At 41.8% G+C, this 21,211-nt stretch overlaps 1 protein-coding gene and 1 pseudogene across 1 annotated transcript in view; one reads left to right on the top strand and one right to left on the bottom strand.

The window, feature by feature from the left end:
- Window positions 1-20,731, bottom strand: part of ABCC2 (ATP binding cassette subfamily C member 2) — a 72,887-nt gene extending 52,156 nt beyond the window's left edge. Inside the window, exons 1-3 of the mRNA XM_053582928.1 lie at window positions 20,529-20,731; window positions 17,957-18,130; window positions 1,038-1,163 (exon numbers count right to left, since the gene is read on the bottom strand). Coding sequence (XP_053438903.1) covers window positions 1,038-1,163; window positions 17,957-18,130; window positions 20,529-20,561 — 333 coding nt within the window. The 5' untranslated portion in view covers window positions 20,562-20,731. The remainder of the gene's footprint in view (window positions 1-1,037; window positions 1,164-17,956; window positions 18,131-20,528) is intronic.
- LOC128582544 (homeobox protein NANOG-like) lies at window positions 5,790-6,456 on the top strand (annotated as a pseudogene).
- Window positions 20,732-21,211: the final 480 nt, after the last annotated feature.

Below are 21,211 nucleotides of genomic sequence, written 5' to 3'. Positions count from 1 at the left end.
GCCCAATTCAGTTGTTCCTTAAACACTATATAGCCCCCCCCCCCAAAAAAACATGCCTGCAGGAAAAACATTAGTTTTGATTTCAAGTTTAAACAAACAAGGCTAGACTCTGATTCTTTGACTAGTCACCAGTTGATCACTTTAAAAATAGTATTTATAGCATTTTTAAGTCTTTTACATCAATAAATTTATGTATTTATTTATTTTTTGAGATAGAGTTTCACTATGTCACCCTGGGTAGAGTGCTGTGATGTCACAGCTCACAGCAACCTCAAAATCTTGGGCTCAAGAGATTCTCTTGCCTCAGTCTCCCAAGTAGCTGAGACTACAGGCACCCGCCACAATGCCCGGCTATTTTTGATTGTAGCTAGCATTGCTGTTTAGCTGGCCTAGTCCAGGTTCAAACCCTCCACCCTTGGTGTACGAGGCTGGCGCTGTAACCACTATGCTGCAGGTGCTGAGCCAACATCAATAAATTTAGAGCTCATCTGTGCTCCCTAGATAACAAGATATGAGGGATAAAATATATATTAAAAGCTAATACTTAACCCCAGCAGAATGTTTGATAAATGAGTGTTCAAAAGAAAATTAAAAGCTAAAATTTGTTTCACCCCATTATAACCAAGCTTTCCCTCCCTATAAGTCCTGTGAAAAAAGATAGGTGAGGCGGCGCCTGTGGCTCAGTGAGTAGGACGCCGGCCCCATATGCCGAGGGTGGCGGGTTCAAACTCAGCCCCGGCCAAACTGCAACAAAAAAATAGCCGGGTGTTGTGGTGGGCGCCTGTAGTCCCAGCTGCTCGGGAGGCTGAGGCAAGAGAATCACATAAGCCCAAGAGTTAGAGGTTGCTGTGAGCTGTGTGACGTCATGGCACTCTACCCGATGGCGGTACAGTGAGACTCTGTGTCTACAAAAAAAAAAAAGAAAAGAAAAAAGATAGGTGAAATTAGATTTAATTTCATCCCCAAAGAGCAAATTTCAGTTAGATGTCTATGGGTAGAGAGAAGATAAACAGTGCAGAAGTGGTGGTAGGCCTTACCCATGTGCCTAGGTAGAGGCTTGGGTTGGTATATCTAACAGCAGGGACTGTGCCTCCTCCAGAGTCTTCTGTGAGTACAAGGGCTAGTTCTATGGCAGCTAGAATAAGAAGAAAACCAACGAACACCTGAGAAGAAAAAAAGACCACTGTTAGGAGAATATCTTTCTACACAAGGCTGTTAGAACAAAATGGTTTCCAATAATGGATAAGAAAACTAGTGTCTGGGGCAACCACAGTGTCTCAGGCCTGTAATACTAGCACTCTGGGAGGTCGAGCTGGGAGGATTGCTTGAGGCCAGGAGTTTGAGACCAGACTAAGCAAAAGTGAGACCTTGCCTCCACTAAAAATAGAACAAATTAGCTGGGTATGGTGGCATACGCCTGCAGTCCTAACTACTGGGAAGGCTGAAGCAGGAGGATCCCTTGAGACCAGGAGTGTGTGGTTGTTGTGAACAGGGCTAACACCACAGCACCCTACTCTTGGCAAAAGGGTGAGATTCTGTCTCAAACAAAACAAGAAAACCCAAAACTGGTATCTAGTGATTCAGATAACATACTCCATAAATATTTCTGGAGTGAATGGATATATTATAGTTCACGCAAGGGAACAGTGTTCAAAGGATGCCATGTTAATGGTTTTTGAGGAATGCTGAGTGTGATGTTTTAAGATATACTCACAAATTTTTTGATAATCCTCCCTTCAAAAAATAGAGCTTAGGTTCCCTGTTCCTTGTGGACTGGACTTAGTGATTCACTTCTAATGAACAGAACGTGACAGAAGGGACAAGGTGTAACTTCCAAGTCTAGGTCATAAAAAGCAATGTGGGGGGCGGCACCTGTGGCTCAGTCGGTAGGGCGCCGGCCCCATATACCGAGGGTGGTGGGTTCAAACCCGGCCCCGGCCAAACTGCAAAAAAACCAAAAAATAGCCGGGCGTTGTGGCGGGCGCCTGTAGTCCCAGCTACTCGGGAGGCTGAGGCAAGAGAATCGCTTAGGCCCAGGAGTTGGAGGTTGCTGTGAGCTGTGTGAGGCCACGGCACTCTACCGAGGGCCATAAAGTGAGACTCTGTCTCTACAAAAAAAACAAAACAAAAAAAAAGCAATGTGGGGATAGGCAGAGGGAGGGTAATTGGTGGGACCAAACCTAGGTGCATCTTACAAGGGTACATGTGAAACTTACTAAATGTAGATTATAAATGTCTTAACACAATAACTAAGAAAATGTCAGGAAGGCTATGTTAACCAGTGTGATGAAAATATTTCAAATTATATATAAAACCAGAGCATGGTGCCCCATGATTGCATTAATGTACACAGCTATGATTTAATAAAAAAAGAAAAAGAAAAAAAGAAAAATGTTTAGTGAATTTTTTTTTTTTTTGGCAGTTTGGCCGGGGCTGAGTTTGAACCCGCCACCCTCGGCATATGGGGCTGGCGCCCTACTCACTGAGCCACAGGTGCCACCCATGTTTAGTGAATTTTTTAAAAAAGGCAAAAAAAAAAAAAAGTATGTGGATTAGTTTTCTTTTTTTTTTTTTTGTAGACAGAGTTTCACTTTATGGCCCTCGGTAGAGTGCCGTGGCCTCACACAGCTCACAGCAACCTCCAACTCCTGGGCTTAAGCTATTCTCTTGCCTCAGCCTCCCGAGCAGCTGGGACTACAGGCGCCCACCACAACACCCGGCTATTTTTTGGTTGCAGTTTGGCCAGGGCCGGGTTTGAACCCGCCACCCTCAGTATATGGGGCCGGCACCTTACCGACTGAGCCACAGGCGCCGCCCGTGGATTAGTTTTCTTTGTTCTCTTTCTCAGATCTCACTCTAAGGAAAGCTTCCAGCCCTGTCATAAGGACTCTCCCATTGCTTTAGGGAGAGGTCCACTTGATAAGGTACTGAGACCTGAGGCCCTGTGACAGAGTCATCTTAGAAGCAGATCTTTGGCCCCAATAAAACTCTCAGACCACTTGTAGCCCTAGCCGCACATTAACGGCAACCTTCTGAGAGACCCCGAAGCAGAATCCAGGTAAACTGTTCCCAAATTCCAGACCCACAGAAACTGTGAGATTTAAAAAATTTGTTTCTTGACTCAGCGCCTATAGCTCAGTGGCTAGGGTGCCAGCTACATACACCGGAGCTGGCGGGTTCAAACCCAGCCCAGGCCTGCCAAACAGCAATGACAACTACAGCAAAAAAAACAGCCAGGTGTTGTGGCGGGCGCCTGTAGTCCCAGCTACTTGGGAGGCTGAGGCAAGAGAATCGCTTAAGCCCAAGAGTTGGAGGTTGCTGTGAGCCGTGATGCTACGGCACGCTACCCAAAGCGACCTAATGAGACTCTGTCTCAAAAAACAAACTTTACTTGTTTAAGCTGGGGGGTAATTTGTTACACAGCAATACAAAGTTAATATGTCCCTAACTATCCCTTTCTTTGTCATTTGTCCCAGTCTTGACCCCATATAACACCAATTAATATTTCTCCCATGAGCTCATAAGACATGATACACCTTGTGCTGTTTTAAAGGCTTGTTCCACCCCACCAATCAGGAGGGAAAATTGCTGCTGTCACTGAGAAGGTACACCGGTGTCTTAGTCCTAAGAATGAAGATCTTGATCTAGTACTGTCACCCCCTCACCTATTTTTGCTCCCATCCATCTATCCCCACTCATTCTTTTTTTTTTTTTTGGAGACAGGGTCTCACTATGTCACCCTGGGTAGAGTGCGGTGGCATCATAGCTCACAGCAACCTCAAACTCTTGGGCTCAAGAGATTTTCTTGCCTCAGCCTCCCAAGTAGCTGGGACTACAGGCACCCACCACAATGCCCGGCTACTTTTTTTGTTGTTGCAATTGTCATTGTTGTTTAGCTGGCCTGGTCCGGGGTCAGACCCACCAGCCTCGATGCATGTGCACCATAACCACTGTGCTACGGTGAGCCCCAACTCATTCTCTCTCTCTTTTTTTTTTTATTAAATCATAGCTATGTACATTAATGCAGTCATGGGGTACCATGTGCTGGTTTTATATACAATTGGAAATATTTTTATCACACTGGTTAACATAGCCTTTCTGGCTTTTTCTTAGTTATTGTGTTAAAACATTTATATTCTACACCCAGTCATTCTCTTAAGTCTCATTCATCTAGAATGGTTCAGGCAGAGATATTGAGCGCTTTGTAATGAAAACACCTTTATAAAAAGGTGATGAAGCCACCTTAACTATAGGACTAGCTGCAATTTAGCAAGGAGTAGAGTCAAAGACAGGAATAGATTTTTCTCAAGTATATGATACACTGTATGGTGCTCTCCTCACAAGAGTCTACAAGGCTTTCTTAAAAAGAAATAGCTTTAGAAGAGGTACAATTATGTTTGACTGTAGGTAAATTGGGGGGTAAAATAGAGCAAGTTGGAGCCAAAATACCCACCATGGAGGATGACTACAGAATATTAACCAGCAGATTACTCCCCAGGGCAAAGAAAAGGAAGGGGCTTGCCACAGGTTTAAATATATTATATAATGATAAAAGTCATTTTTATGATTAGAAATATACTGAGCATTTCATATCAGAAAAGACCAATTAATCATAGAAAGAACTACAAAGGAATTAAAAACCCTAGCTGAGTGTGGTGAATCAAATCTGTAATCATAGCACTTTGGGAGGTTGAAGTGGGAGGATTTCTTGAGGCCAGAAGTTTGAGACCAGCCTGAGCAACAGTGACACTTAGTCTCTACAAAAAAATATAAAACTTAGCCAGGCATGGTGACTGACACCTGTAGTCCCAACTCTTTGATCCTGTAATGAGCTATGATCCATACCACAGCACTGTAGCCTGGGCAACAGAACAAGACTCTGTCTCAAACAAACAAACAAACAAATAAACAAACACAAACCCTAACAACTCCATGTGTAAGATGAACACATAAATAGATAATTTAAAGGAAAAACCCCCCACAAATGGCTATTAAATATATAAGAATTATGCTTAGCCTCACTAGTATAAGAGAGTACAACTGGACATACCATTTTTACCTAACCAATTAGCAAACATCAAAACGGTCGATAATAAAAAGTTTGTGAGACTGAGGGAAAATCTGTATGGAGGGCAGTTTATACTAGCTATAAAAATTTGGGGCCAGGCACAGTGGTTCATGCCTGAAATCCTAACATTCTAAGGGACCGAGGCGTGAGGATCATTTGGTCAGAAGTTTGAGACCAATATGAGTTGCAATGAGACACTGTCTCTACTAAAAATAAAAATAAAAATAAAATCAGCTGGGCATGGTGTCACATGCCTACGGTCCCAGCTACTCAGGAGAACAAGGCAGGAAGATTGCTTGGGCCCAGGAGTTTGAAGTTGCAAGGAGCTGTGATGACACCACTGCACAGTGGGGGCCGTAGATCAAGAGACTGTCTCAAAGTTCACTTACCCTTAACTCAGTAATTTCATTTCTAGGAATCTATCTTGAAGACACACTTCTATGTACAAAGCTATTTATTGCAGCACTTCTTATGACAGCAGAAGATTAGAAACCACCTAAATTCTTCTCATGTAAGACATATAAATTATGGTACATCCAAATAACAGCATTATTCAAAAAAGAAGCAGACTTCTTGCTGGACTGAGCGGGTTGCTTCCTGTTACAGAGAAGGGGACTCACTTCATCCCTGCTTTTGATGCCTTTACATTTAGAAATCATATTCTCTAAGATCTTCTACCTAGATACTTAAGCCTTAAAGCCTTAGCAGTTTAACAGTGTAACTCTTTTCATTTCCCCCCCTTCTTCTCAATAATAGGAGTGTGAATCCAGCTTATCCTCAAAGCCTGCCTTGCTCCGGTGCTCCTGATTTTAGAGACTTCCCACCAACACCTACGATCTGTGGGTCTGCAGAAAATTATCCGCTCTTGCAAATGTCTTCTGCTGAGATCCCCCACACAAAGACTAGCTCTTCTTTTCCTTCCTCCATGGATCTGCTTATTCAGGACAACCCTGAGTCTTCTACCGATCACAAAGTAAAACTACCCACTTCTGCAGAGAAGAGTGTGGTGAAGGAGGAAGTCCAGGTCAAAAACAGGAGATCAGGACCATATTCTCTCTCACTCAGCTGTGTGTGCTCAGTGATAGATTTCAGAGACAGGAATACCCCAGCCTCCAGCAGATGCAAGAACTATCTAACATCCTGAACCTTAGCAATAAACAGGTTAAGACCTGGTTCAAGAACCAGAGAATAAAATCTAACAGGTGGCAGAAAACCGACCAAAGAATAGCAACCGCATGCCTCAAAAGGCCTCAGCACTACAGGATGCCCAGGACTCTTCCTACCACCAGGGATGTTCACCAGGTGAACACATCTAGAAACCTCAAAGTGTGGAGCAACCAGACCTGGAACAGTCAACACTGGTGCACCTGAGGCTGGAGCAATTGTTCAGTAACTACAGAGAGGAATTTCTGCAGTCCTGCCAGAGAGCCCAGCATTCCACATGCAGACGAACATGTTCAGAAAGCAGGGCCTTAGACATTCTACTTATTGTCCCTCTTTCCGAAAATTTTATTTGAGGCTATTCTCCAATAGAAAGGATCCAAGAAATCTGGCAGCATCAACATGTAAAATCTAAAATTGACATCAGGTTATTTTTAGGTATAAAGGTAATGGGTAGATTAAGAACTGAAAATAATCATATATAATAAAAAGACTGAGAAAAGACAGGGGAAAAGAAAAGAAAGCTAAACTCCTTGTCCATGGTCTAAATCTTTGTCACTCATAGGGGGCAGAAATAGATCTTTGTGAAGTTGATAGATCAAGAAATATAGGTATTGGCTCGGCGCCTGTGGCTCAAGCAGCTAAGGCGCCAGCCACATACACCTGAGCTGGCAGGTTCGAATCCAGCCCAAGCCCACCAAACAACAATGACGGCTGCAACCAAAAAATAGCTGGGCGTTGTGGCAGGCGCCTGTAGTCTCAGCTACTTGGGAGGCAGAGGCAAGAGAATCGCTTTTGCCCAGGAGTTGGAGATTGCTGTGAGCTGTGATGCCATGGCACTCTACCCACGGTGACAGCTTGAGGCTCTGTCTCAAAAAAAAAAAAATATATATATATATATAGGTATAAACACATTATTTGTGGATATGAAGATAACCATCAGAATAATTTAAAATAGGGGCCTCTGGAGAATGGGACAGAGAGAGGCCAGGAAGAGACTTTTGCTTTTGATTTGTATATTTTGTTTATTTTTTAAAAGAGAGTGGAAGGAAACAAAAAAAAAATTTTTTTTTTTGAGACAGAGTCTCACTATGTTGCCCTCACTAGAGTGCTGTGGTGTCACAGCTCACAGCAACCTCCAACTCCTGGGCTTAAGTGATTCTCTTGCCTCAGCCTCCCGAGTAGCTGGGACTACAGGTGTCCACCACAATGCTGGGCTATTTTTTTGTTGCAGTTGTTTTAGCTGGCCCTGGTTGGTTCGAACCCACCACCCTCAGTGTATGTGGCTGTCACCGTAACATGGGCGCCAAGCGGGAAACCACAATGTTAATAAGAATATTATTAAGAATATAAGAATATACAATTATCAGTGGATTTAATTTTCTTCCTATTTCCCTAAAACTTTAAAACTTTCTACAATAACCATGCACTATTTTTATAATTTTAAAAAAAGTACTCTTAATGGATGCAGTGACTCACGCCTGTAATCTTAGGAGTCTGGGAGGCAAAGGTGGATGGATTACTTGAGCTCAGGAGTTTGAGACCAGCCTGAGCAAGAGCAAGACCCCATCTTTACTAAAAAAAGTAGAAAATTAGTAGCCTGGGTTGGTGGTGCATGCTTATAGTCTTAGCTACTCAGGAATCTGAGGCAAGAGGATCACTTGAGCCCAGGAGTGTAAGGCTGCTGTCAGCTATGATACCACAGCACTCTACTGAGGGTAACAAAGTAAGACTGCCTCAAAAAAAAAAAAAAAAAAAGCACTCCTATACATGCTTTACATGCTTTTACTAATTAGGCTCTTGAAAATATTGTGTTATTGAGATTATCAAGTCCTTAATACTCTTCTGGATCTCTGATTTACTGAAAGAGCTTCTCAGCTTCTTAAGGAGATACAATCATCTTGGTATTAAAAAAGAAAGAAGTGTGATTTGCCATGTTTAACACCTCTCCATCTTGGCAATGTCTCCTTCTCCCAGCACTTTATGGATGACAAGGATTTTCTGGTTGGATCTTTTTGCCCACTATGAAGAGTGTCTGCTTCCACCACTGACAATGAATGTCTAACTTCACTTTCAGTATTTTCAGGAACTATATTCCCCAGCAGCCCATGCTATTATCAAACAGTTATTTTTGTAAGAAAATCCTGTATATTTTTCCCAAATATCTGAATCACCTTCCATCCACTTTTCTTGGTCCTACTCTCTGAAATCTTTAGAGCAAGTTGGATAGTCTTCTATGTTAGGCAAATACTTTAAGCTGATTCTCTTGTTTCACTGGCTTAATAACAAATCCATTTGGCTGGGCATCTTGCTCTGACCTTAGCACTTCTAGGATCAAATTCCTCTTTTGTTCCCCTGTGACTCATTCATGTATTTATTTATTTATTTTTTTTCTCTCTTTTATACTTTAAACATGACCGCCCTCTTTGCAGAGCTTTCTGACTTAATTTTTTTTTTTTATTGTTAAATCATAGCTGTGTACATTAGTGCAATCAAGGGGTACAATGTGCTGGTTTCATATACAATCTGAAATATTCTCATCAAACTGTTCAACGTAGCCTTCATGGCATTTTCTTACTGTATGTAGGCATTTGTATTCTGCATTTAGTAAGTTTCACCTGTACCCATTCTAAGATGCACAGTAGGTGTGGCCCCACCCATTACCCTTCCTCCACCCTAACCTCCCCCCTCCCTTCCCCTTCCTTGGCCCTTTCCCCATATTCTTGTGCTATAGTTGGGTTATAGCCTTCATATGAAAGCTATAATTTAGCTTCATAGCAGAGCTGAGTACATAGGATACTTTTTCTTCCATTCCTGAGATACTTTGCTAAGAAGAATATGTTCCAGCTCCATCCATGTAAACATGAAAGAAGTAAAGTCTCCATCTTTCTTTAAAGCTGCATAATATTCCATGGTATACATGTACCACAATTTGCTAGTCCATTCGTGGGTCGATGGACACTTGGGCTTCTTCCATGACTTAGCAATTATGAATTGGGCTGCAATAAACATTCTGGTACAGATGTCTTTGTTATATTGTGATTTTTGGTCTTTGGGGTATAAACCTAGTAAAGGAATTATAGGATCGAATGGCAGGTCTATATTTAGGTCTCTAAGTATTCTCCAAACATCCTTCCAGAAGGAACGTATTAGTGTGCATTCCCACCAGCAGTGTAGAAGTGTGCCCTTTCCTCCACATCCACGCCAACATCTCTGGTTTTGGGATTTTGTTAATGTGGGCTACTCTTACTGGGGTTAGGTGGTATCTCAAAGTAGTTTTGATTTGCATTTCTCTGATGATTAAGGATGATGAGCTTTTTTTCATGTGTTTGTAGATTGTGTGTCTGTCTTATTCAGAGAAGTTTCTCTTCAAGCCGCTTTCCCACCCTGAGATGGGATCACGTGTTCTTTTCTTGCTAATACGTTTGAGTTCTCTGTGGATTCTGGTTATCAGACCTTTATCAGAGGTATAACCTGCAAATATTTTCTCCCATTCTGAGGGCTGTCTGCTTGCTTTACTGACTATGTTCTTGGCTGTGCAGACTGTGCAGAAGCTTTTTAGTTTGATCAGGTCCCAGTAGTGTATTTTTGATACTGCTTCAATTGCCTGGGGAGTCCTCCTCATAAAATATTCACCCAGGCCGATTCCTTCAAGAATTTTCCCTGCACTTTCTTCAAGTATTTTTATAGTTTCATGTCTTAAGTTTAAATCTTTTATCCAGTGAGAGTCTATCTTAGTTAATGGTGAAAGGTGTGGGTCCAGTTTCAATCTTCTACAGGTTGCCAGCCAGTTTACCCAGCACCATTTGTTAAATAGGCAATCTTTTCCCCACTGAATGTTTTTAATTGGCTTGTCAAAGATCAAATATCGGTAAGTAGCTGGATTCATCTCTTGATCCTCTATTCTGTTCCAGACATCTACTTCTCTGCTTTTGTGCCAGTACCATGCTGTTTTGATCACTATGGATTTATAGTACAGTCTCAGGTCTGGTAGCGTGATTCCTCCTGCTTTGTTTTTATTGCTGAGTAATGTTTTGGCTGTTTGAGGTTTTTTCTGATTCCATATAAAACGAAGTATTATTTTTTCAAGATCTTTAAAATATGACAATGGAGCTTTAATAGGAATTGCATTAAAATTGTATATTGCTTTGGGTAGTACGGACATTTTAACAATGCTGATTCTTCTCAGCCATGAGCATGGTATGTTTTTCCATCTGTTAACATCTTCAGTGATTTCTTTTCTTAAGGTTTCATAGTTCTCTTTGTATAGATCTTTCACATCCTTTGTTAGGTATACTCCCAAATATTTCATCTTCTTTGGTACTACTGTGAAAGGAATAGAGTCCTTGACTGCTTTTTCAGCTTTGCTATTGTTGGTATATATAAAGGCTACAGATTTATGGGTTTTGATTTTGTAGCCTGAGACTTTGCTGTATTCCTTGAACACTTCTAAAAGTTTTGTAGTAGAATCCCTAGAGTTTTCCAGATATACGATCATGTCATCTGCGAAGAGTGAAAGTTTGATCTCTTCTGACCCTATGTGGATACCCTTGATCGCCTTTTCTTCCCTAGTTGCAATGGCTAAAACTTCCATTACAATGTTAAAGAGCAATGGAGACGATGGGCAACCTTGCCTGGTTCTTGATCTAAATGGAAATGATTTCAATTTAACTCCATTCAATACGATACTGGCTGTGGGTTTGCTGTAGATGGCCTCTATTAGTTTAAGAAATGTCCCATCTATACCAATTTTCTTAAGTGTTCTGATCATGAAAGGATGCTGGATATTATCAAAAGCTTTTTCTGCATCAATTGAAAGAATCATATGGTCCTTATTTTTTAGTTTGTTTATGTGTTGAATTACATTTATAGATTTATGTATATTGAACCAGCCTTGAGACCCTGGGATAAATCCCACTTGGTCACGGTGTATAATTTTTTTGATGTGTTGTTGGATTTTGTTTGTTAGGATCTTATTGAGTATTTTAGCATCAATATTCATTACTGATATTGGTCTATAATTTTCTTTTCTTGTTGGGTCTTTCTCTGGTTTGGGGATCAAGGTGATGTTTGTTTTGTAGAATGTGTTGGGTAATATTCCTTCTTTTTCTATATTTTGGAAGAGGTTTAGTAGTATAGGTACTAGTTCTTCTTTAAAGGTTTGGTAGAATTCTGACGTAAAGCCATCTGGTCCTGGGCTTTTCTTTTTAGGGAGATTTTGTATAGTTGATGCTATTTCAGAACTTGATACAGGCCTGTTCAACATTTCCACTTTGTTCTGGCTAAGTCTTGGTAGGTGGCGTACTTCCAGGTATTGGTCGATTTCTTTCAGATTTTCGTATTTCTGAGAGTAGAGTTTCTTGTAGTATTCGTTATGGATTTTTTGAATTTCTGAGGAGTCTGTTGTTATTTCATCATTACCATTTCTGATTGATGAAATTAGAGATTTTACTCTTTTTTTCCTGGTTAGGTTGGCCAAAGGTTTATCTATTTTATTGATCTTTTCAAAAAAACCAACTTTTGGATTTATTGATCTGTTGTATAATTCTTTTGTTTTCAATTTCATTTAGCTCTTGCTCTGATTTTGGTTATTTCTTTTCTTCTGCTGGGTTTGGGGTTGGAGTGTTCTTCCTTCTCCAGTTGCTTGAGATGTCCCATTAAGTTATTAACTTCCTCTCTTTCCGTTTTCTTGAGGAAGGCTTGCAGTGCTATAAATTTCCCTCTTAGGACTGCCTTTGCAGTATCCCAGAGGTTCTAGTAATTCGTGTCCTGATTGTTGTTTAGTTCCAAAAATTTGGTGATTTCCTTCTTAATCTCATCTATAACCCATCTATCCTTCAGCATAAGGTTGTTTAGCTTCCACGTTCTTGTATGGGTATGCAGGTTCCTGTTGTTATTGAGTTCAACTTTTATTCCATGATGGTCTGAGAAGATGCAAGGAATAATTTCTATTTTTTAAAATTTGCTGAGGTTAGATTTGTGGCCTAGGATGTGGTCGATTTTGGAGTATGTTCCATGGGCTGATGAGAAGAATGTGAATTCAGTTTTGTTGGGATGAAATGTTCTGTAGATGTCTGTTAAGTGCAGATGTTCAATGGTTAAGTTTAGATCTAAAATTTCGGCGTGATTAGGTCAATCGAACACATGAAATGCCTTGCCAGTTTCCCTTTGCTTTTGTCCTCCTCTTGGGGTCCAGAAGTCCCTTGCTGACTCCCTGTATCCTCAAAGGGATGATTATAGGCAGATCTCACCAGCCAGGGATGTCTGGAGTCTTGTCTCCCCAGATTCACCGTGCCCAGTTGCAGGGAAGCTGTTACTCGGTTGCCATCTTTAATCCAATCTCTCATTCATGTATTTAAAAATTCAATTCATGCAATTACCCACTGTGTTCTGGGTCTTTCACTAGGAATGTACCTTAAACAAATGAACCAATCTGTGGAGTCACATACCAGCTTGGTCAAGCAAGTTGACTAAGTCTAGAGGAGGTCAACAACATGCTGATGACCCAAACACAGCAGGACCAATTTAGAAAAGTCAGAGGGGAAAAACAGCTCAAAGGCAGATAGAAAAGGAAGCTGACAATTCAAATTTAAGGTTGTGCTAAGAAGATGGTTCTCATAGAAGTAAAGAAGCAAATAGTTTTACTTTATGAGGTATTAGGCTTCTGACTATTGCAGAAAGAAATCAATTATTTTGAAAATTTTAAGAAGAAACTAATTAATGCCTATCACCCTTAGAGAAGAAGACAAAAAAAGTAAAATATACCACAATTTGCTAGCCCATTCGTGGGTCGATGGACACTTGGGCTTCTTCTATGACTTAGCAATTATGAATTGGGCTGCAATAAACATTCTGGTACAGATGTCTTTGTTATATTATGATTTTTGGTCTTCTGGTTATATACCTAGTAAAGGAATTATAGGATCGAATGGCAGGTCTATTTTTAGATCTCTAAGAATTCTCCAAACAGGAGGGAGGGTAATGGGTAGGGCCACACCTATGGTGCATCTTAGAATGGGTAAAGGAGAAACTTACTAAATGCAGAATACAAATGCCTACATACAGTAACTAAGAAAATGCCGTGAAGGCTACGTTGAACAGTTTGATGAGAATATTTCAGATTGTATATGAAACCAGCACATTGTACCCCTTGATTGCACTAATGTACACAGCTATGATTTAACAATTAAAAAATATATATATAATAAAAAATAAGGTACCACCAAAAAAAAAAAAGTAAAATATAAATTACAAATGGGGGAGTGGTGGGACACAATTATAAGAGGGACTTTATCTAACAAATGCAATCAGTGTAAGCTAATTCTTTGTACCCTCAATAAATTCTGAACAATAAAAAAAAAAAATGAAAGAGATTTGCAAAAATGTATGGGCAGCGCCTATGGCTCAATGGGAAGGGTGCCAGCCCCGTTTACCGAGGGTGGCAGGTTCAAACCCAGCCCCAGCCAAACTGCAACAACAACAAAAATAGCCGGGCATTCTGGTGGGCGCCTGTAGTCTCAGCTACTTGGGAGGCTGAGGCAAGAGAATCGCCTAAGCCCAGGAGTTGGAGGTTGCTGTGAGCTGTGACACAACAGCACTCTACGGAGGGTGACAAGGTGAGACTCTGTCTCTTAAAAAAAAAAAGAGAGAGAGAGATTTAAAAAAATGTTAAAAAAAAATTACAAATGGTACACTTCGGGAGAGGGGGAGAATATGCAGGAGAAGGTTAGAGAGACCCTGTTTTCAAGGCTATTTCTGAGGCCTTTTATTCTCTTTTAGTTCCAAGCGCTCACCATGCCAAAGCACAATGTATTTGGGTGTCATTTTCTGAGTCCCAACATCAGAGTCTAGGTTTTTAAAGAAGTTGGAAACCTCGCCTGCAGGAAGGCCTTTGTGGTAGGCCCTCCAGCCAGCCCCACAGCCTTTCTTACATTCTTCTTTTTGTGGCTCAGTCACCATCCCAGAGAGCAGGTATATGACTGCTGGCACTGGGGATCAACTTCTGCAACTCTCTAAGAATCAGAACTCCAGACATTTGTAAAACTAAAAAAGAATCAAGTCACATCCTCAAAAAGAATGAAAGTGTTAAATGAATCCAGAGATTTCAATTTTAGTTAAATTTTCTTCTCCTGCTTTGTTTTGTTTTGAAGGGACAGGGTCTTGCTAAGTTGCCCAGGTCCTGAACTCTTGGCCTCAAGTGATCCTCCTTCCTTAGCCTCTGAAGTAGCTGGGACTATAGGCGTGCACCACTGTGCCCAGTGTCCTGTCTTTTTCTCTCTTTCTAATCAATGTAAAAAGTTTATTCAAGCAATTTTTCATACTGTTAAATGAAAGAAAAACTATAGCTTCCAGCAATTGTAGCAACAGATCGCTAACATTTCTGTGAGAGTCCTTAGGATTCTCTCCCCTGTGTTCCACTATGACTACTAATGATACTAATGCATTATAAGACTAGGCGTGGTGGCTCATGCCGGCAATCCTAGCAGTCTGGGAGGCCAAGGCAGGCAGATTGCTTGAGCCCAGGAGTTCGAGCAAGCTGGAGACCCCATCTCTAAAACTAGCTGGGCATTGTGGCAGGTGCATATAATCCCAGCTACTTGGGAGGCTGAGGCAAGAGGATCTCCTGAGGCCAAGAGTTTGAGGTTGTTGTAAGCTATGATGCCACAGTACTCTAGCAAAGGCGAAAAAGTGAAACTCTGTCTGTCTCAAAAAAAAAAAAAACAAAAAACGAACAAGCATAATAATAGTAACAATAAAGGAGTCAGAGGTTCTTACTGGGCCTAGGCAAAAAAATTAAATACTATATAAGTAGAGCTCCAGAGGATGTGAGTAAAGGTACATAGATTATTAGAAAAAAAAAAAAGAAGATAATACATTGCTTTTGTTTTTCTCAATGAGATTGGGTTTACAAAAGTTAAATACAATGTGGCATATTCAGCCACAATGGAATAATATTCATATGTTCAGCCATAGAAAGGAATGAGGTACTGACACATGTTACAACATGGATAATCCTTGAAAATATGCCAAGTGATAGCTGGGCGTTGTGGCGGGCGCCTGTAGTCCCAGCTACTCCGGAGGCTGAGGCAAGAGAATTGCGTAAGCCCAAGAGTTAGAGGTTGCTGTGAGCCGTGTGACGCCACGGCACTCTACCCGAGGGCGGTACAGTGAGACTCTGTCTCTACAAAAAATGGGCGGCACCTGTGGCTCAGTCGGTAGGGCGGCACCTGTGGCTCAGTCAGTAGGGCGCCGGCCCCATATACCAAGAGTGGCGGGTTCAAACCCAGCCCCGGCCAAACTGCAACAAAAAAATAGCCGGGCGTTGTGGCGGGCGCCTGTAGTCCCAGCTACTTGGGAGGCTGAGGCAAGAGAATCGCTTAAGCCCAGGAGTTGGAGGTTACTGTGAGCTGTGTGATTCCAAGGGCCATAAAGTGAAACTCTGTCTCTACAAAAAAAAAAAAAAAAATATGCCAAGTGGAAGAAGCCAGTCAAGAAAGACCACATGCCATGCGACTCTGTTCATATGAAACGTGTAGAACAGAGAACTCACAGAGACAGGACCGGCATGAGTGGTTGTGGAGGAGTTGAGGAGATAGAGGTTAAAGAGTTTCTTTTAGAAAGAATGAAAATGGGGTGGCGCCTGTGGCTCAAGGAGTAGGGCGCCGGTCCCATATGCCAGAGGTGGTTAGTTCAAACCCAGCCCTGGCCAAAAAAAAAAAACCAAAAAAAAAAAAAAAAAAAAAAAAGAAAGAATGAAAATGTTTAAAATTGACTGTAGAGCTAGGGTTACATCTATCTGTGACTATATTAAAAAAAAACAAAACCTGAATTGTATTTAAATGGGAATTGCATTTAAATAGAATTGCATAGTATGTGAATTATATCTCAATAAAGTATTTTTAAAAATTACCTAATAGCCTGTACAGGCAGTTCCTGGATTATGAACCAGATAGGTTCTGTTGGTTTGTCCTTACATTGAATTTGTATGTAAGTGGGAACAGGTACCTTTATCTACCACCTGTAATAGCCTCTGCTTGTAAGTGCAAGATGTATGCCTGTCAGATATTTATAACTTGGGTACTGCCTGTATTTGGATGGGACAGTGGTTTGCTCATTATCCAGCCTCTTCTTGGACATGCCAATCTGCCTCTGGATCAACTCTGACCTCAAACTCTGACTCATTTTCAAGTGTACTGACCATGTTGTTCAATGTTCAGAAAGTTCAGAGTCTAACACATTTTGGGTTTTTTTTTTTTGGTTGTTGTTTTGAGACAGTTTCACTCTGTTGCCCAAGCTAGAATGCCATGGCATCAATCTAACTCATAGCAACCTCAAATTTCTGGGCTCCAGTGATCCTCCTGCCTCAGCCTCTAGAGTAGCTGGGAATATAGGAACCACAACACACAGCTAATTTTTCTATTTTTAGCTGGCCCAGGCTGGGTTCAAACCCACCACCCTTGATGTATGTGGCTAGAGCCATAACCACTGTGCTACAGCGCTGAGCCAATTTTTCTATTTTTAGTAGAGACTGGGTTCTGCTCTTGCTCAGGCTGGTCTTGAACTCCAGAGAGCAAAAGAGCCTGCTGCCTCAGCCTCCCAGAGTGCTGGGATTACAGGCTTGAGCCACACTGTTTTTATAAGTTGGTCTCTGCTATGTTGCCTGGGCTGGTCTTGAACTCCCTGGCTCTAACACACTCTTTATTCAGCTCCTATTCCTAGAATGCTTTTAACATCAACATTCAACAAATGTTGAATTCAACCTGAGCACTTGATCTATGGTAGGTCCTGTGGTGGGGACTTAGGTCAACAAGGGAGACAACGACTCTGCCCTGAGCTTTCTAGAGTCTGACAAAACCCACTTCAAGCTCCCACCTCAGAATGTCAAAATGAAGTCTACTTTCTTTGGCCAAGCTCTTTTCTCCCTTTTTGGGTTCTAGGTAACCTGGGGTCATTGTTATATATGCTAATGGAACAATGGAATTTAATTTGCCTTTCCAATAACCTATTTAAAGATCAGGACAGACAAAAAAAAAATCTAGTGAAAGGAAGCAGATGGTAGATTTTATGAGGTAACTCTACAAATTTAACCACCCTCTCTGAGTAAGTTAATGTAGCTGGCTGAGGGCTACTCCCCACCTGGCTCTTCCTGAACCTCTTCTGCACTGTCCTTATTCTTTTCATTATTTCTCTGCTCAGGCTTGTCACTGTGCGTACTCACCCTTCCTTCCTGCACTATAGGTTACCATCCTGACTTATGGAATACTCTGGGAAAATGGAAACCCTATTTCAGATCTAAGTTTTGGAAGGTAAGTCATGGTTGGATGGCCTCAGTGGTGCAGAAGATACATCATATATGGTAGTTCATTTTTATCCCTAAGTAGGTGCCAACTGAATTAGTCTCCTGATTTATTAGAACAGCTTAAAGACAGGTGATGTAGTGTTAAATTCTCAAATACTGAAAAGATAATAACAATTGGACCCACTTCTTACTGTTTGTGTTCAGGGAACCCAATAGTCATAAGAATTAAAAGTCACCATTTTTATGCAAAAACAAAGCTACTTTGATTAAGAAATACCATAAAAGGGCCAGTGAGCTTAGAGTTAGTGGAGAGAAGGGCCCTTGGAGCACGGCTCCACCTTTGTCAGCAGCACTGGGAAAGCTGGTTAAAGACAGGGAAGAGGACGCTAACCACCAAGAAAACGTCTCTACTGTGCACCAAGGAATACCTGCTTAGCAAGGTAGAGTTTGGTTACGGCTGATCTCTGTGTCCGGGATCTGTACACATGGAGGAGCTGCCAAGGGGCCAGGAGCCAAAGGAAGCCCAAAGGGATCCACACCAGAACGGTTTGCTCAAAACAAAGTGGCAGGTCTGCCTCTGGACTATCCAGGAGCGAGGAATTCTGAGGACGAAAAAGGAAAGATTGTTGGATACGTGCATTTTTGAACACAGAAGACTGTCCCTCCCCACGCCCCATTGCTTACAAACAATTTTGACTCAACTCCATAGCCATACCCTTTTAACTATCTGTATTTCTGTGTTCATTCCCATTGATACAGTTCACCATTTAATGACATTTAGTGCCTTTTCTGGCCAACCCAACATCTAAACACCTGTCTTCCTATGTTCTAAGTGAATTTCTGTACCAGCTATTCTAAGGAAACCTCACCACTGCATTTGCCAACTTGCAGGAAGAAGGACTATTCCTCAGTCCAAAGGGGAGAACAGTTCACTGGGATATAAAAAGTTGTTTTCATTCTAGTTTCTGTCACTAATTGAACTCCCTGGCAAATGTTCAAATTTGCAGGCACCAGAAGGTAGGTAAAATGCTTAGTCATACTGAGACTTTTAACTTTTTCTCGCCCAGAGAGCTTCTATCAGAACTAGGGAGGCCTAGCCGATTTCAGCACAGCCGCGACACAGCACTGTTGGGCAGAAGGCTTCCTCCCAGCAATCTCTGTGACAGGCATTGCGTTCTGCAGTAAGTGAAAGTGTCTTGTTGGGGGTGAAGGGATGCCAATTCTTAAATCTTAGTCACATGAGGGTAGATTTTTCTCTTTTTGTAAATATTTTAAAACTGTTTTATATGACCATTCATACAGACTCTTTAAAAAAATGTTTGCGATGCCCTGACCAAGATAATTCATCAGATAATCTTAGACAAAATTCCTAAGAAGTGCCCTTCGAAGATGCTTGGGGCTAGGCTGGGAGTGGTGGCTCACTCCTGTAGTCCTAGCCCTCTGGGAGGCTAAACCAGTGGATTGCCTGAGTTCAGGAGTTTGAGACCAGCCTAAACAAGAATGAGACTAAAAATACTACTAAAAATAGAAAAAATAGCTGGGCATGGTGGTGCACATCTGTAGTCCCAGGTACTGGGGAGGCTGAGGCAAGGGGACTGCTTGAGCCCAAGAGTTTGAGGTTGCATTTTGCTGTGATGCCAGGACACTCTATCCAAGGCAACAGAGTGAGATTGTGTCTCCAAATAAAAAGATGATGCTGGGGGCTAGTAAGCCTTACATTCCTGTGGAACATGTGCCTGCCCAGCCTTAAGGCCCCGGGGTATCTCTAGCAAATGGATGCCATCCATGTGCTCTGCTCTGTCATTCCTGCTCCTTTCAGCTCTACATAAAATTATCAAACTTTAGAATTCAAAAGAATCACCTAAGATACTTATGTTAATTACCCAAGCTGATTCTGATGCTGATGGTAGAAGTTTGCAGAGGATACTTTTACATTAAGATCACTAAATCCAAAGTCCTTTCTTGTTTTCTATTCTATTCAAACATTTGATACTGTCCATTGCCCTCTTTCTTGAAATTCTCTGCTGGCTTTGAATACAGAATATTATACTATTCTTGTTCTCCCTCTAAGCCGTGCCTCTTCCTTTCATTGTCCTCTAAAAACAGTATTGCCTAACTCAACTGGTTCAAAAATTATTTCAGTGCTCATAATGCCCAAATTTGCATCCCTGGCCTCAACTTCTTTTTTTTTTTTGTGGTTTTTGGCCGGGGCTAAGGTTTGAACCTGCCACCTCCACCATATGGGACCGGCACCCTACTCCTTGAGCCACAGGTGCTGCCCAACCTGGCCTCAACTTCTAGTCCATGTCATTAGTTGCCAGCTCTTCTAGAGCACATCATCATCATTTCAACATTGACGTATTTCAACAAGACACAATCATGGACCTACTCTTCCTCCTACCCACAAACCATACAATTCCCCTTCCTAACACTGATGAAATTGGAAGATTTCCCCCTATTTCTCTTTAGTGAAAGAGAAAAAGAGTTGGGGATACAGGAAACACATATTAGCGAATAAATTACATTACCTTTCCCAGATATTATATTTCCCAGAGACATTATGAATCACCATTTCTAAAAAGCTGGAGCCTTAGACCAACTGCATATCTAACTTTTCTAGTTCTTTCTTTTTGGTGGGGGGAGACAGAGTCTCACTTTGTCACCCTTGGTAGAGCACCCTGGCTTCATAGCTCACAGCAAACTCAAACTCTTGGGCTCAAGCAATTCTCTTGCCTCAGCCTCCCGAGTAGCTGGGACTACAGGCACCTGTCACAATGCCTGGCTATTTTTAGAGACCAGGTCTCACTCTGGCTCGGACTGGTCTGGAACCTGTGAGCTCAGGCAATACACCCGCCTCAGCCTCCCAAAATGCTGGGATTACAGGCGTGAGCCACTGCACCCGGCCTCTTGCTCTTGTTGATGACCACTCGAAGCTAATCTGCCACCTGTTCTAATTAGGTCTGAAAAGAGTCAACAGTGGGGATAAATGTAAGTTCTCACCCAAAATGTAGAGTTGCAGAATTCCTCCAGCATGATTCCCGAAGCGCTTCTGGAATGAAGACTCCTCTGACTGTGCTATTCCTTCGCTACTCTTTTTCCTGAAGAAGGTGGAAGGGGAGTAGCAATGTGTTATCTCCCATTCTGATGTTCTGGTGTTTCAACTAAAGGCAGATCTCCCGACCTTTCATCCCAACAATTTAATAGTTAACTTTACCTAGATGCACATGATATCATCCCAGTGGGTATACATGTGACTAAAGAGCCCCAGGCACAGGTAGACTCAGCAGTTTCCAAACACCAGAAGCCTCTGTAGGAGTGGCTACACATGAAAGGAAGCATGAAAGATGTTAACAGAGCTGGCTGACAAATTAGGAGAGCAGTAGCCTTTCACCCTCCTAAGGACGCATTTCCTACAAAGGACAGCTGCACTCCCCTAAATGTGCAGTTTCACTTCTGTTTTAAGGTCTTAGAGAATGAGAAATAGCCTATTCTTACAGAAATGTGAAATAGCCTTGGATTTTTTTTTGAGGGTGTAATAGAAATTGTCTTTAATTAATAGCCTTGGATTTTTAATGAAGAACATATAACTTAAAACATGGTTTAAAAACAGTGTGGCCAGGCGGCGCCTGGGGCTCAGTGGATAGGACACCAGCTCCATATACCCAGGGTGGCAGGTTCAAACC

This window comes from Nycticebus coucang, chromosome 3 (assembly GCF_027406575.1).
Source record: "Nycticebus coucang isolate mNycCou1 chromosome 3, mNycCou1.pri, whole genome shotgun sequence".
NCBI lineage: Eukaryota > Metazoa > Chordata > Mammalia > Primates > Lorisidae > Nycticebus > Nycticebus coucang.
The sequence above is the reverse complement of the archived record's forward strand: the minus strand, read 5'-3'. Positions and strand labels throughout refer to the sequence as shown.